General features: G+C 44.6%; 1 protein-coding gene across 1 annotated transcript in view; it reads left to right on the forward strand.

Annotated features, from left to right (window-relative positions):
• Positions 1–11,999, forward strand: part of COMMD1 (copper metabolism domain containing 1) — a 61,113-nt gene extending 49,114 nt beyond the window's left edge. Inside the window, exon 3 of the mRNA XM_041404414.1 lies at positions 11,869–11,999. Coding sequence (XP_041260348.1) covers positions 11,869–11,976 — 108 coding nt within the window. The 3' untranslated portion in view covers positions 11,977–11,999. The remainder of the gene's footprint in view (positions 1–11,868) is intronic.
• The last annotated feature ends 4,003 nt before the right edge of the window (positions 12,000–16,002 follow it).

The following is a 16,002-nucleotide window of genomic DNA, read 5'->3' on the forward strand; positions in this document are numbered from 1 at the left end:
CTGAAATCACAGCAGCATTGTTTTCTTTTATCTGAGAGCTGCTACGTGATTTCTTCTTCCACTCAAGAGCTGCAGTGAGAAGGCAGGGGATGGTGGTAAAGACAGGAGTGGTGTCCCTGTGCCCTCATGGCCACGGTGTGCCGGGCCAGCATGAGACCCACAAGGCAAAGTCCTTGGTGCTTAGGTTGGTCTCCCAGGAGGAAATATTTAGCCTGATCCCAGGAAATCTTTAGCCTGATCCCAGGAATGGGGAGGAGACGAAATACATTCTGTTTCTCACAGTCCTACAGGAGGAGCAGTGACCTTACATCTGCCAGGGGTGCCTGTCACAAATGGGACATTTTCCTGATGCAGGAGAAGCAGGCTGTGGCGTTGCAGATTTACCACGAGGAGACACGTGTCCACTCTGCTGAAGGCTGGTGTCCAAACTCTGGGTGCAGGCCCAAAAAAGACAGGTGGAGAATAAAAAAAATGCACAGAGAATAAAACTGCTGTTGTGGAGAATAAAAAACCAAAGAGACTTCTCCTCTGCTTCAAAGGCACAGAAAGCTAAATGAGCCATTCACATCATCTCCATTTTCCTCAGGAGAAATGGTTAAGGTCTTTTATTGCCTTCTTCTCCCCTTGTTCACGATGAGAAAAAGAAAGAGACAACTAATTAAATATCTGATGTGGAAGAGCTGAAGCCTTTCTTTGTGCAGAAAGATTCTCATGTGTTTATTTTCCTATTCAGTTTTCATATGCTGAGTGGATTGCTTATTAATTGTTAAATGACTGCTGTGCAGCTCAGTTATGGAAATGATTTCTACTTCAGCACCACTTGCCCTTGAATTGAAAATGGGAGGTCAACCAAAATTAGATAACTTCTCTTCAAACCCTTTATCTATCTGGAAAATAATACAGTTCAAACATGATGCCTGTCAAGAGGACTATGAAGTTCCAGCCTTAAAACAATCCTTGTGGCCAAGCTGGTTTGGGAATCATATTGAGAATTGGTGTCCTGATCTGTCCTGATGAGACCTTTAAACAGATTAATCCAGGTGTGGTGTTGAGTGTAGTGCAGAGCTGGTATTCTGTTGCCCACATTCACTTCTAGAATGAATTGTGAAATCACAGATTGAATAAAACAAAGTTGTAATTTTAACTGAGGCAAGGAGAGCTGTGTGGGCAGAGCAGGCAGTCCCTTGGCTGCAGTGAGATTCTGCTCAGGCAGAAATGTCCTCCCACGCTCGTCCCTTCAGGGTTGCACCTCCAGCTTCAGCTTTCACTGTGAGCCTTTGCTTTTCACCTTACACAAGAAAAGAGGCTGAAAAAAAGAAAAAGAAGTTATGTATTATGCAGCAAATAATACCAAGGACATATTCTGTGGTTTGAAAAAAAAAAAAAAAAGCAAAGAAAAATGCAAATCTGGAACTTTTCCTTTATTTTCAGAAGAGAGCTGTATTCGTCTGGTGTCTCCCTGCTGGCACATAATGCTGATATTTTTGTGCATTTGATCTGAAGGTCACTGAGGTCAGTGCAGAGATTCTCAGTATCTTCAGCAGACTTTGCACCACACTGAGCAGGAGCTGCTGTTTTGCTGATAAATCCGGGTGTGATGCCTGTCCCCAGGCTTTGGAACAGCAAGAGCAGCAGTGTTGAAGGGGCTGTAAACCAGGCTGGACTCTGAACACGTGGCTGCCCCCTTTGCTGTGGGAGGTTTCTCATGGTGAATTGAAAGACAGCAGTTTGCATTCTAAAAGTAATGAGGGAAAAATACCTAAAATTATTTAGACTGGGTTTTTTTTTTTTAATTTGGCTTTTTTGTCCCTTTGTAAGTTCACACACTCAAATTGCAGAAAAGAAGCAAATATAGTTATTTTGGTCCCACTGAGGAGACGTGTTTGCAGTGGCCACATAGCTCTGAGTAGGTTCTTTTGTCCTGATAAGTTCTGTTTTCAGATTGTCAGAAAGGTTATGGATAAATGCCATAAAACCAGCAAAAATAAAAAAGCCTGTTTGGTCTCACTGCTTTGTCTTGTTAAATATTTTAAGAAGGAAAGCCCAGCTGAATGCATGCTGGACTGCAGGCATATTTTCAAGCCTTTGGTACCCTGTTTATGTATTTTTAGATGAGCAGTTCTGCCCGAATGCCAGTGAGTTTTCACCATCCATTTCAAGGTATATTTGCTTGTAATTCCAGATGTGTGGGCTCAGTGTGCCAGGGACAGAGGGTTAATGTTTCTGGGATGAGATGGGGATGCTGCTGGTGATATGTGCCTGTCTGTTGTGCCAGCCTTGTCTCTCCCTTCTCTGATGGTAAAATGCCCTGCAGCAAACAGATGCCTGGCATTACTGCTTGCTGAACACGGCCGGGAGAGAAGGGCTCAAACAGCTGTCCTTCAGAAATTATTTCTGAAAAATGCTATTTTGTAGGCACAAAACATATTTGCTGTAGCTGGGTCATGCTGATCCCAGAGCTTAGCTGAAGAACACATGGACTTTTTGAAATGGGGCTTTTTGAGGGCATTACCTGTTGCCATTAAGACACATAAATCAGCAGAGGGTTTGCGTGGCCTTTACTCACTACTTGCAAAACTTGCAGCAACCAAAATAAACACCTTTGTACTTTTAGTTCAGCTCTGGGTGTTGAAGTATTTCAGCAACAAGACCCACCTACCCCTCATGTGCTCTTGTTTCAGGCAATCCAGGTGCCTTTCAGGCCACAGGGCAAATGTGCAGGGTTCAGAAAGGAGCAGAATGTGGGTTTTAAACACATCTTACTCCAAAATGCCGTTTCAGAGCATTCTAATCTTTGGTCTCTTCTCTGAGAAAACCAGGTATGGCCTTGACTGAAGACTGATTGGAGAGGAAAAGCCAAGATCTTTTGGCCTTTGCCATCAACAGGAGTCAGCATTGTCGGCTCTCATGGAAAATAAATTGTTTTAGGGTTACAGTATCAGCGATGGAAAGAGAGACAGGGATTCATTGTGATGGTCAAAGAATCCAAATGTATTGTGAAGTACAAATGCTTATATAGTATTTTAGGAAGGCTAGCAATGTTTTACTACCATTGGGTTAATCATCACATAAGCAAACTTGTACATTTTAAACATCTCTTGCTTGCAGATGTCTTGATGTCATTTTCTTTTTCCGGTAAGTCAGTCTGATTGAATCTTCTTGCAATCTTTATTTAATCCTCAAAGTTCTGTTTGCCATTGCCAAGGCATCCTGTTATCAAATCTCTTATGCTAACCAGGTCCAAAGTCCATCATGTGTCTTGTGTCCCAATACCCCAGTATTACAGAACCATAGAATGATTTGGGTTGGAAGAGGATATTCATTTTTACTCAGCTTTTATATGTGGGCAGGACATTAATGGATTCCTGAGTCATTTATGTAACACATAAACATGAAAGAGCTGTGGAGGAGCAAGAGTGATCTGTTTTGGGGCTACAAACCAAATTATCCAGCCTGCAAGCCAGCAGTACTCTCTGCCAGAATATGCCAGAATCCAAGTCTCACAGCCTCCTAAAGGTCAGGAATTCTGTGCTCAGGTTTTTAGTGCATTCTTTAACTGTGGGATTATTTCTAAATGAAGATTACTTTAACTGTGTTGATTAGTTTGCTATAAAAGTAATTCTTACCCCCTGAGTTCATTCCTGTTTTCCTGGTATTGTTTATTGCAGTAACAGAGAGGAATGTGATTGACACTGATTTGATTAAATAAAAAGTTACATTAAAAGCACAGAAATTTCATTGTGTCTTTAGGAGTTAACCAAGTTCCTGGTCTTGGGGATACCCTGTAACAAAAACATGCCCCAGTGGCAGGGAGGGTTTGATGCTGTGATCGGGTACTTCCTGAAACATTTAAGAAAATGGTAAATAATAACATAAAGTAGTTGAAGCTTTATTCTGAGAAAGTGTGGGGGGGTTATGATAGTGAGTGATGTTTGATTTTAATTTTTTTGTCATGCTGAATGATTCCCATGTTAGGTAATAGGTAGATGTAAATGTAATGAAAATTAATTCCAGATCTAAAGAATGTTCTCACTAGAAAAGCTAGATTTAGTGTAAAAGCAGAAGATACATCACTAAGGACTCTTTTTCTTAGACTAATTTCACACTACAATTAAGAGCTACTAGACTGAAAAAACAAAGGCTAGCCTAGTTGTTGGGACATGAAACATGTCTAGGGAAAGCTGTAGACTGATATTTCAGCTCCATGAGCAGCCATGGCACAAGAAAACAAGGACAGCTGTCAAACAAGGTAGAAAAATGTAGATCACAAGTGAGGAAGGGCATTTACCCTCTAAGGTCCCCTGCAGAGGACTCTGAGAGCAGAGCACCTCACCTTGCAGTGGTTCCACTGAGAGACTCTGTTAGTGGAGAGCTGACACAGCAGGCAGGGCTTGAATAAGTGATGATGGAGCTTTCTCATCGCTGGTACCCTTGTGAGAGAGCCTGATGCCCTGCCAGAAATGGAGCTTTTAAATAGTTTTTATATAGTTTTCAATGTAGTATATATAATTGTATAAACTACATATGTATATATTCTTATAGAGTTATATATTGGGGTTTTTTTTAATTTAGTTTTTTAATACATGTTTTGTTTCAAATCTCACAGTCATGCAAAGGTAATTTAATATTTTTTTATGCTGGCTTTATGTGCTTCCATGTACAGTTTGATGAAGCTTGCAGATATCACTGGTTTGTTGTTTTTCCTTTTAAAACCTCTTCATGCATTTGTTAGTTAATGATTTTAGCTCTGTTTACACCTTTGTTTAAATAGCAGCTGGCTCCAGACCCAGCCAGAGTTGCATACCGGGTCTCCAAGACAGTGTCATTAGTCTAAGCAGGTTAATTGATTTATTTGGTATGCCATCACACCTATTTAACTCAAGCCAGTCAAGCAGCAGAGGAAAAATGTTAAAGATTAAACAGTCCACATTCACTGTTTTAGGGTTTGAAAGAGCTGGAGCTCAGCTGTGCTTTCAAATGTGCTGGAATTAAAATGGAAGCATTTGGTGTGCCTACTTTGACAAAACAGTGTCTGTAGGGGCAGAGAGGGGGTCAGAAGAGTCTGTGCTTTTGCATTATTTTTTAGAAACAGTTCAGATACAGAGAGGTTTCACTTTTCATTCCTGTAGCAGGAGTTAGATCACAACACTTTCTGTTCCCTTGTCTCAATTCTATTCCTGTCTCAGAAGGCAGTTCTGGCAGTGCCTTTGTCTGCCATTACCCAGCCCTGTATTTAGTGGCCTTCTGCTATGACCTGCCTACATGGTCAGTATTTCCCATGCCAGGCTGAATCCTTCCCCAGACTGCTTTGCCCATACCCAAGATCAAGACTATGAGGGAAAAAATACTTTGGAGGTTTCTCCTTAAATACTTTTTTTTTAAATAGGAAGTGCTGTAATGCAGGGGGGGTGTTGAGGGAAAAAAAAAAAACAAAAAACAAAGCTCAAGCTTTTTCTGACTGCAACATCAGAAAGGTGCTTCTTGATGCCCTTATGAAAAAGAATTTCCTTAAAAATTTAGGATACTCTGAACACCTCAAGGTAGAGTTTTTGTCCAACAGCTCAATTCCAAGAGGATTTAGCCTAAACTGAGCATGTTCCAGAATGCAGATGCAGCATTATACAGAGTCAAACATCCACCAATCCACCACCACTCTTCAGTGAGGGAGAGCCATAAAGGGTTTTCTGTTCTGTGAAGCTCCTGTGACTGCAGCAGATTTTGTGGGGTAGCCTGAGCCTCAGGTAGCTGAAGATGTTGTGAAAGGGTGTTGGAGGAACCAGGTGAGCAGGCTTAGCAAACAGCAATCGATCAGGTGAGGCCAGACAAAAAGTCACAGGCATGACCTTGCAAAGAGTCATCCATAAATGAGAAAGAAATCTGCTTTTTGTCAGCATAAACAGGTCCTTTTTTCTGCATTGTGTTGGTTCCAGCAGAACTGTGGCTTTTATAACCTTTCCTTTCTGACCACAGCAGTCTGCCCTCAGCACTGGAATGTTTGCCTCCCCTGATCAGCCAAGGGTCTGAGGGACATCCACAGTGGAGGAGCAGTGTCCTTAGCACAGAGTGAACAGAAATCAGGGATCACTAATCCCAAACCTGGGCTGGACATCCAGCACTCGTTCATTGCCAGCCTCTGTTTCCACACTGTGGTGGAAGGGTTTTGGGGGGAACAGTGGGTAAGAAACCCCTGGAGTGATGAGTCTGTGCAGGGGCAGCTCACAGGGCAGGGCACTCGGGCTAGGATGTGGGGAATGCATAGGGTCAGAAGCCAGAAACAGTGTGAATCAGTGTGATTCTTTTTAAAAATCAAAAAGAGAAAAATTGGAAGGTTTACAGAAACCAATGAAAGTTAATATTACCAGAGCCATATAAGAAGAGGCTTTCATAAAAGTATTGTCCTTTTTTCTTGTTAATTATAAAGAATCGTGTTATTCTTGTTAGCTCTTTAATGTGAAATGTATAAAAGCTACAGAGTATGCTACCTTCTAATTAGTTATACTGCTTAAATTATGGTTTGGCTTTGTTTTTCTTCAACACTTGCTGAAAAGAAAGCTGCCTCCAAAAGGCACAGGGAGCAGCAGGTAAAAGCTGCATCCATAAATGCTCATTTTTCATGTAGGATATAAAATATGAGATAGACTATTTTCAGGAGGCTGATAATGCAAAAGGAATGACATTACATTTGCTATGCAGTATCAGGGATCTATTTTATCCTTTGGAATTGTTCCATTTTCTGCAATCTTTAATCTGCTTAATCTGTGATATTGCAGGCTTGATGTTACATTAAAAGTATTAAAAATCTGCAATAGAGTTAACTTTTTTTTTAAGGGGATGTAATAATAATTTGCCTAAGAGGTTCCTGGTTCATGTAATACCAAAATAATGGAGAATTAAAAGACACTTGCAGTTACAAATATTTGTGCTTTATTTTATACAGTATTATGGAAATGAATTGCACTTTACATTAAAGTTTTTGAAGGGCATGATTGTAGATATCTAGCAAAAATAGCTCTAAATTGAATTAAAAACTTAGTATTGTCAGAAATGTGGGAGTGTGAAGTCAATGGGTTGTAATTTGTTGCATTTTTTTGTGGAATTATCTAGATTTTGCTGTCATTTATCATATGTCCCAGTATATCTTGCTGAATATTAATGAATATAAAAATAACTCCAGAACTTTGCAGTGGGATCACAATTGATGCAGTGTGATAGAAGAATTGATGCAGCATCTCACACTTTCATCATTCTGCATTGGTTTGGGGCAACTTTTGTGGTTTTATTGTCTTTTAACTACTTATCAGATGTTCCTAAGACGAGAATCTAAATGGCAAAAATAAATTGTTCTCATAAACTTCTGACATGAAATATTTGCACCCAGTGGAACTATCCAGTTTAATGTCCTATTACTGTGATTTTTGAAGAAGGAAATACAAGCTAAAATCCAAGGTTTTTCTTCCTTTTGGATCATTCATGAAAGGTGCATGTTGTGTATTGTGACATTCCTGCAGCAGATGTTTTCCTGGAAGAGGGGATGGGAGAGAGCTCTGCACATGTGACAGGACAGGTCCCTCTGACCCAGCCAGCCCTGGGTAGTCACCTGGGAATGGTGAGCACCAGGTGTCAGGGAGAGGCCACCCAGAGAAAGGTTTGGAAGCAAGTTTATAGTGCAGGGGTGAATTTATCAGGGTTTATTTTCTGCCATTGGGCAGCACAGTACCAAATTCCCACAGTAACGAGTAAGGATAGTCTGCAGTGAAGGAAGGCTTCTGTGATAGAGCTTGGCAGCATCATTGCAAAAATTACTTCTGAATGTGCCTTTTGCAGGGAGAATGTGTCCTTGCACTGTTAAAAAGTGTCTAATTTACATTTTGAATTTCTGATTATGTCAATTCTGGGGGGCAGGGGGTGTGGTGTTTAATTTCTTTTCTCTTGCCTTTTTTGGTATTGGGGAGGGCATTTGGATTTTTTTTCCTATCCCTTCCCCCCCATTTTTTTTTCTTTTTTTTTCTTTCTTTTTTAAAGTTAAGATTTGCATTTGTGTACCATGCAAGCCTGTGAGCAGGTACTGGCTCAGGCAAAAGCTGCTCTGGTGCTGAGCCATGAGGATGGAGGCTCACAGTTGACCATTACTGACCAGTGAACCTCATGGACCTGCTGGGATGAGTCCAAAGGAGAGTGATGAAGATGTTGCCAGGGCTGGAGCACCTCAGCCAGGCTGAGGCAGTTTGGGTTGCTCAGCATGGAGAAGACTGGAGAGACCTTGGAGCCCCTTCCAGTACATAAAGGGGGCTCCAGGAGAGCTGGAGAGGGACTTTGGACACAGTCATGGAGTGACAGGACAAGGGGAATGGTTTTAAACTAAGAGAGAGACGGTTCAGAGTAAATGTTGGGAAGAAATTCTTGACTGTGAGGGTGGTGAGGCACAGTTTCCCCAGAGAAGTTGTGGATGCCCCATCCCTGGAAGTGTTCAAAGCTGGGTTGGACGAGGCTTGGAGCGACCTGGTCTAGTGGAAGGTGTCCCTGCCCAGGGATGAGCTTTAAGGTCCTTTCCAACCCAAGCCATCCTGTGAGTCTGTGATTGATTTTCCTGCTGAAATACAATTACACTTATGACTTGGGATAACATTTACAGGATAGTCCCTGCAGGTGTTTTATTGGAATAGTATTTACATGGAATTAGCAAATTTGGAGGAAATAGGAAAGTTGGCATTACCAAATAAACCAGACTTCTGGCAACAGCAGGTTACCTAAGCCCCTGCAGGTGTTTTCTTTTACGCCTGGGAAGCAATCTCTTAACACTTGTTTGCAAAATTGGACAAAAAAAATATCAGCAGTGGATCTATTCTGAAACGAGTATTTTGTCTTTTATGTTTAATTAATGCCTTGGAAGGAAAATGACATTTGTTTGTGTCCGTGGGTGTTGCTGGGGGAGCTGATGTGCTGTGAATTCTCGGGCACGTTTGCCGTGTGCTGGCTCCGAGTCCCGGCTCAGTGATGTCTTGGGGACCAGCTCCTTGTTTTATTTATCCCACACCGGCTTTGGTGTTTCAGCCTAATTTGCTGGTAATGGGAACAGTCAGATACTCATCTGTGCTAACACAACTCTGGTTTAACCGGAGCCCTGCGCTTTGGTACGAGCTTTGGTACAAGCCAGAAGGCAGCACTTCTGAACTCTCCTACTTTTTGATTGGAATTCTGACTTTTTTTTTTTTTTTTGGCTCTGTTCATCAAAAAAAAAAAAAAAAAAAAAAAAAAAAAAAAAAAAAAAAAAACAAAAAAAAAACACCAAACTGGGGAGGCTGAAAATGAATGTGGGTTCTTAATCACAAAAAGGTACCAGGCTGTTTTGAAGGCAAGCTTGGTGACATTACAAATTAGGTTTTTACATATACGAGAAGCTAAATCTTTAAAAGATCCTACTCTAAGGCAAAAGGTAAAATAATAGAAGAGAATAAAATCTCTTCCGGAGCAGTGCGGTTGCATTGCCTGGCAGGCTGTGCAGAGCACATGGCTGCACTGCCTGCTCCAGAAGAATCGGAGCTAAGCCCCTCCAGTCCTCCCAGTGCTCCGGGAAGCAGCCGCGTGGGTGCACAAGTCCAGGAGCATCGGCTGGCTGGCTGTGTTTGCACACAGGCACCCCAAGCTGATGCTTTCGCATTGTCTGAAGAGCGCTTTCCTGGTAATTCAAGCTGGGATAATTCCTTTACAAAGAACCGCTAATGATCTTACAAGCACCGCATCGAGTTGAGGCGGCTTCGAAGAGTGGGTCTGGCGCCTTGGCTGGTGGCTTTGAAATGCTGAATGTTGTTGTAGGGTCCTCCAGATCAAGGGGAAATGAATATGCGTACAATGACATGCGAATTCTGAGGGGTTCCTTTCTGTTCTTCCAATGTAGTGGACAAAACTTAGAAATATAACGTGTATCAAAGTTGCTAGAAAGCATTTTAAGTAGCTGGCCCAACTGATACAATAGAGAACAATCGTAATTTTTTTAAGTTTTCCGTTTGTGAGGGTTGGTTTTCTAAAAATACATGGGGTTTTTAAGTATAGTTACTGAGACAGAAAAAGTCGTGCTTCTTTTAGTCTCTCATATAAATATTTTTGCAGCACTGTTGTTGCAGCTCCTAGAAAACCTGATTCAAGGCTGGGGGCAGTTTGTGTTTCTTGGATGTTTTGTTTTTCTGCTCCTTTTTATAGCCTGGGCTCGGGAGTGAAAGGGGAGGAGGGGTGGGAAAGTGTGGAGGGACAAAACCAAGGCGGCTGCAGGAAATGGGGGTCCTTTCCCACACCTTCCTCTGGGCATCGGCTTCCCAGCTTTCCCTGAAGCTGAAGCCCAGGTTCCAGCCCGGGCAGCAGCAGTGCTGGGCTTGTCTGTGACTGGTTTTGGTTTTGCTTAACTCCAAGGGGGCTGAATTATTTTTTAGCAGTAGGAAGGAGCATAAGGGATGCCTTTTTTCCTGCTGAGGATGAGCAGGGATACCATTTGTCCTGTTCCTGGAGGATGCCTTAGGGAAGGAATAAGGATTTCTGTATTTCGTAGCTCCATCTTATTTTTTGTTTCATTTTCCATGGGGGAGATAAACTAACAAAGCATTAAATAAAACTGAAGCTCAGTTCTGAGCAGCCTGATTTACAGCCCTCTTGGGTCAGGTTTTAGGTTGGTGCACTTGAGAGTGGATAACTAGACACTGTCCAGCCCACATGGGAGAGTTTTAGCTGCTTTATAGCTAAAAGAATGTTTCATGAGTGCACTTACACTTGTATGAAGGGGCAGCGTCTGTGTGTAATCAAAGAGTTATGTGTAATCAAAGAGTTTTGTTTTGATCAACTTACATTCCTTTTGACTGACAAAACCTGAAGAGGGGAACAAAAAAAAAAAGTCCTCTTCATGCCTTAGGTTCAGGCAAAAACATCTCCTCCAGAAGTAGGTGCTGCCACCTCATCCTGTCCACTCACATTCCCCCTGTGATTAAGCCATGGAATCAGCTTTAGCAGATCTCCAAGGTTGCACAGGCAGCCCTGGCCTGATTAAATCTGTCGATGGGCTCATATGACTGGGCATGCAGAGTTGTGGCTGGAAAGCCTGAGAAGTCACCAGGAGCTTGGCCTTGGAGGTCATCCCATGGAGGACCAGGTCCCTGCATAGCATGGCACTGCCACTCCCTCCCCGAAAGTCAGGACAGAAACCAGCCCCTGGCTGGAACACACGTGGAGCAATGAGAGGTCAGGTTACAGAGAGCTCTTGTCGGATCTTGGCTGTGAAAGGAGACTTGAAATGTATTACAGATACTGGGACTATTTTGGGGCGGTGAGAAAAGCTGCTCCTCCTGCAGGAGCTGTTGTGTGAAAGCCTGCTCTGGACTTTTCTAATCAGGTCTGGAAAAGCAAGGATGCTAAAACTGGGGAGATCCAGCAGGAGCTGAAGGGGCATTGGCTCTGCAGTCCCAGTTTGCAGCGGTTGCTCAGGGCAGGCTGACACTGTCCGGGTCTGCTGGTGTCCACGGAGAATGGTTCACTCAGCGAGGGTCGGGGTCTGTCTTCTGCATGGTGCTCCTCAAAGCCTCAGGGGTTAACTCATGGATTGCTTGAGAGCTTACTTTTCCAATGCTTCCTAATCAAGGAATGCTGTGAGACATACTCCAGGATTTTGTTCAAACTTTCTTATGCAGTCTCCTGCAAACACATCTGCCTCAGGCAGATCCCACCTGGATTTTTATCACCGATACAAATTAGTGCTCCTAATCAGACAGGAAAATGCAAGAAAGTCCATTGACAAATGGAGTTAAGCTGTCAAATTCCTCACCAAACTTCTGCACAGGGATCAAACATAATTTTTTTTCTCAAATATTGTTCTCTCTTTTTTTGTAGGAATCAGAGTTTCTCTGCCTGGAGTTTGATGAGGCCAAGGTGAGCCAGATGCTGAAGAAACTGTCAGAAATAGAGGAAAGTATGACTTTGTTGACTCAGACTACTTAATCAAATAAAGAGATTGCAACTTACAAAGAAATGACCCTTGGTACGTTTTCATAAATCCTATTTCAGCACATAAATAGGGGGTGATGGTTAAATACAGATTATAACCCCAAGAATGGGCTAAATCACACTGTGAAGCTTTCTCATCCCCTCCTCCCAACCTGTTTTCCAAGGCAGCAGCAACACTGTTTCCACAAAGCTTTGCATAATCAGGCCTTGGGGTATAGCACAGCTTTTCTCTTTATCTCCTCAGTCACTTCTGGAGTGCTCCAGATGCTGTGGATGCTGGGCTGGATAAACAGCAAAGGTAATTGGCCAGTTGTGGCAGAGGAGAAATGAGCAGAAGAAACAGGCAGATTAGGGGGAACTCATGTTTATGCTTCCAAACCAGGGACTTTATAGAACAAATCCACCTCTGTGAGCTCTGTCTGCTTAGAGTTAAAGCCCAGAAAAAGCAGATGAAGTGCAGGGAGTTCAGGGAGGAGAAGAGGCACAAACACCTCTCTGTACCTGTGAGCTCCATGCTGCCAAGGATTCAGTTCCCAAGGTCTGGCCAACCTGACTGCAGAAGCCAGGGGACAATCAGGGGAACATCTCCTGGGCAATGGGAGGTGCTGGTTTTCCAAAAGGAACAGTCCTGCATGTGCAGAGCGCCTGATGCGGCTATTTGCTGGATGGTGCCTTCAAAGGCACCTCTGATCTGCTTCCCCGAAGACCATCCAGCCTCATCACCTTCTGGCCCTTGGGCTGTAGTGGTGCAGCCCTGGCACGGAGCTGCACGCTGTCTTTGAGGGGCCAGCGCTTTGTCAGAGCGCAGCTGAACTTGGCTGCTCTTAGTACTGTTTTTCATGGCTTGGTTTGACCCGAGAAAGCCTCAGATGGAACCCAAGGTTTCTAAGTGCATACAGGCTCAGCTCGGAATGTGGGTAAAGGAAAGTGCCCTTGGCAGCCCGTCAGCCTGAGGCCTTATCAGTAAAACACTTGTGTGAGTGAAGAAATCTGCCAGAGGCAGGTCAGGGGCACAGGATCTGAGCTGCCTGGATGGCTCCTGGCTGTTGCAGTGCCCACATCTGCGCTGGAACACCCAGCTGCAGAGCAGCTGCTGCCCCTGTGCTGACAGAGGCTCCCAGAAGGGTTTCCAGTTCCCTGTGTTTCCCTTCAGGGCTGTGACCTTGCCAGCCTGGTCACAGCAGGGTGTCCCACCTCACTGAAGTGGCTCAGCAGGAGCTGAGCCTGAGCAGGCCAGCACTTGGACAGAACAGGATGGAAGGATCTCCTTCCAGCAGAGCTGCCTGGTGGTCCTTAAAAAGGTGACAGTCCTGGCTCCTGGTTTGCTCTGTCACTTGACTGGAAGGTGTACACACATTTGGTTGGAGGCTACATTGCTTCTTGCCATTTTATATTTGCTTTATAAGCAACCTCCTCCTGAGCTAAAATTACATTGAGAGCTTGTACCAATATAGAGATGACAACATAAAATGTTCTCGTGCCATAGCTAAAGCACTCCTCATCGCTTCTCCTTGAGAATTTATTGCTTGTGGAGTTGCCAGATTGCACTTGGACACAAAATCTCTTCAGAGCAAGGGAAGGGCACCTTTTCCCATCTGCCTGGTCAGAAGGGGAAACATCCCTCCAGCCAATTTGAGTCCCTGCACAGGGAATTAACATTTCCTTTGCCGTGCCTGTCCCACTGCTGCCTTTTCTCTTACAGCCTCCTGGTTCTGCCCTCTCATCTCATGGAGCCCCTAGCACCTCTGTTTCCCCAGCTGCCTTCAGCTGGTTCCTGTCAGAGAGGAACTGGGCTGTAACCACAAACTGTTCCTTGTGCTGCTCCCTGAGCCCCTGGCTGCAGCACTGCTGTGAAATGAGTGCTTTGTGATTCTCTGAGCTTTCTGTTGCCTTTTTCAACTAAGTTCATTCAAGTGCTTTCTGTGTTTTAGGACATATTAAAAAAAATCAAGGTCAGGGAAGGATCATGATCTTAAGTAGCTTGCACTGTGTCAAACATACTTATTGTTTTATTTTAACATGGTCAGAGGATAGGAAAATGTGCTATAAATGGAAATTAAAGAGAAACAAACTGGGAACAGATGTCAGGAAGTATTATTTCATGCAAAGAATAACAAATATGTGGAATGGCTAACAAGGCAAGGAGGCTGTGGCAAAAAGTCTAGGGGACATTTAAGAATTAATTGGATACTTTCTTAGTTGAGGTCTGAAGTGGTATGTTTTTATGGGTGGATGCTTCTGTCCCTTCCTAATCTTCCCTCCCCTGGATACCTAACCATCCTCATTTTCTTCTTGGTGAATCTTTCTAAACTACTGTGCAAAACAAAGAAAGAAAAAAAGAAAAAAAAAGCACGGAGTGAGTAGAGGACCACACTGCTCAGTCCTTGGTAGTCACTGGGCAGCAAAATTGTTCCTGCTTCACCAAGTTTGATGTGGCAGGGAGGGGGATGCTGTGCTTCCCGATGTTGTAATCCTCAGCTGCTGCTGGGACACGAGGTCTGCTCCTTGGCAGGGCTGTGCCTTCCTGCTGAGGTGGTTCCTGTGTGTACATCCACCTGCCCCTGCCTGCGGTGTTCCGAGCCTGGTGGCTGAACCTGCAGGGGACGAGGCCTCCGGTGCCACTCTGCTTTGCTTCCTTGAGTGAAAGGCACAAGCACCCATGGCTTTTGTTGGGATGTCACTTGCTATCTGTGGTCCTGCTAAATATCTCTGTGGTGCTGGCACATGACAGCTCCTCTTCTGGAGAGATTTCACAAATCCTCCCCCAAAGCCCAGATGTAAACCAGACTCATCCTGAATGCATGGCCAGGCAATTCCTGCAGTGGCTGGGGCCACACGTGGCTGCTGGAATCCTGCATGGATCCAGCTGGGCAGACACCCCAGCACAGCCCTGGGGCCTCATCCAGCTTTGGAGACCACTGTGGTTCCTGCCATGGCCCCAGCTCCTGTGCCCATGTGCTAAGCCAGGCCAGCAGTGTGGCACCAGGGCCATCACCTCCTCCTCTTCCTCCTTCCTTCAGGGAAGCAGGCAGGCATCACTTCACAGCAAGGGAACGAGCAGCCCAGCACAGCCAGAGGGAGAAAGGGAGGGAGAAGCAGCAGGAAGAAAGGCTGAAGGAGGGAATCCCACCTGAGGGAGGCTTTCCTGCCAGAGAAGGAGCGAGGACACGACTCCTGCCAGCTCCAGTGTCCTTAGGCTCAGGAAGCTGTCCAGCTGGCAGACACTGGGGCTGGGGCAGGCTTGGCTCCCACCGGGGGCTGGGGTTTGGTCCAGCCTGCCCCGTGGTGGCTGCGGCGGGGCCGGGCCGGGGCTGCGGCTGCGGCAGGAGCGGCTCTCGGCTGCCGGCCCGCTGTGGCTGGCGCTCCGGGTGACAGCCGCGCAGGGCAGGCGCCGCTGTCCCCGCGGTGAGCAGAGGCGGCTGCCGCAGCCCTGGCACCGCTGGGTCCCGGTGACTCAGCCCACCCGGCCCCGCCGCCTCGCACGGAGCTTCTGCTGCAGCCTTCAGCTTCCTTTCCGTGTCCCTCAATCACACATTGCACCGCTGGCAAGCCCCGCACTCGCTCTCTGCTTGGCAAGACCATTACTCTTAGTGCAGCTTTCTCTTTTCTTGGTCTGCATATGCCCAGAACTGCTAAGGTTTTAAAGTGTTCTTCTAGGATATCTGTATTTGAAAAAAAAAAAAAAAAGGCTTAGGCACACCAAATCTAAGCCAAGCGAGTGCTGGTTTTTGTAATGTTTTGGGCCAAGGAAAGCGGCAGATGATAATATACTTATTTTATGTTGGTGTTGATTTGCTTTCTGATTATTCAGGTAGCTTAGTCTCTCTTTTTTTTTTTTTTTTTTTTTTTTTCCCTTACAGGCCCTTTTTCAAGTGTAAATAATAGTGTGTATGCTCTCATTGTGTTTCACACAATGGGAAGGATTTCGCAGGAGCCCGTAATCTCCACATCTCACTGTGCTTGGACTTTTTAAATAATGTGATTGATATTTTGAGATATTTTCTTTTCTGTGTGTCAATT

The sequence above is a fragment of the Onychostruthus taczanowskii genome, unplaced genomic scaffold, assembly GCF_017590055.1.
Source record: "Onychostruthus taczanowskii isolate IOZ18803 unplaced genomic scaffold, ASM1759005v1 scaffold21, whole genome shotgun sequence".
NCBI lineage: Eukaryota > Metazoa > Chordata > Aves > Passeriformes > Passeridae > Onychostruthus > Onychostruthus taczanowskii.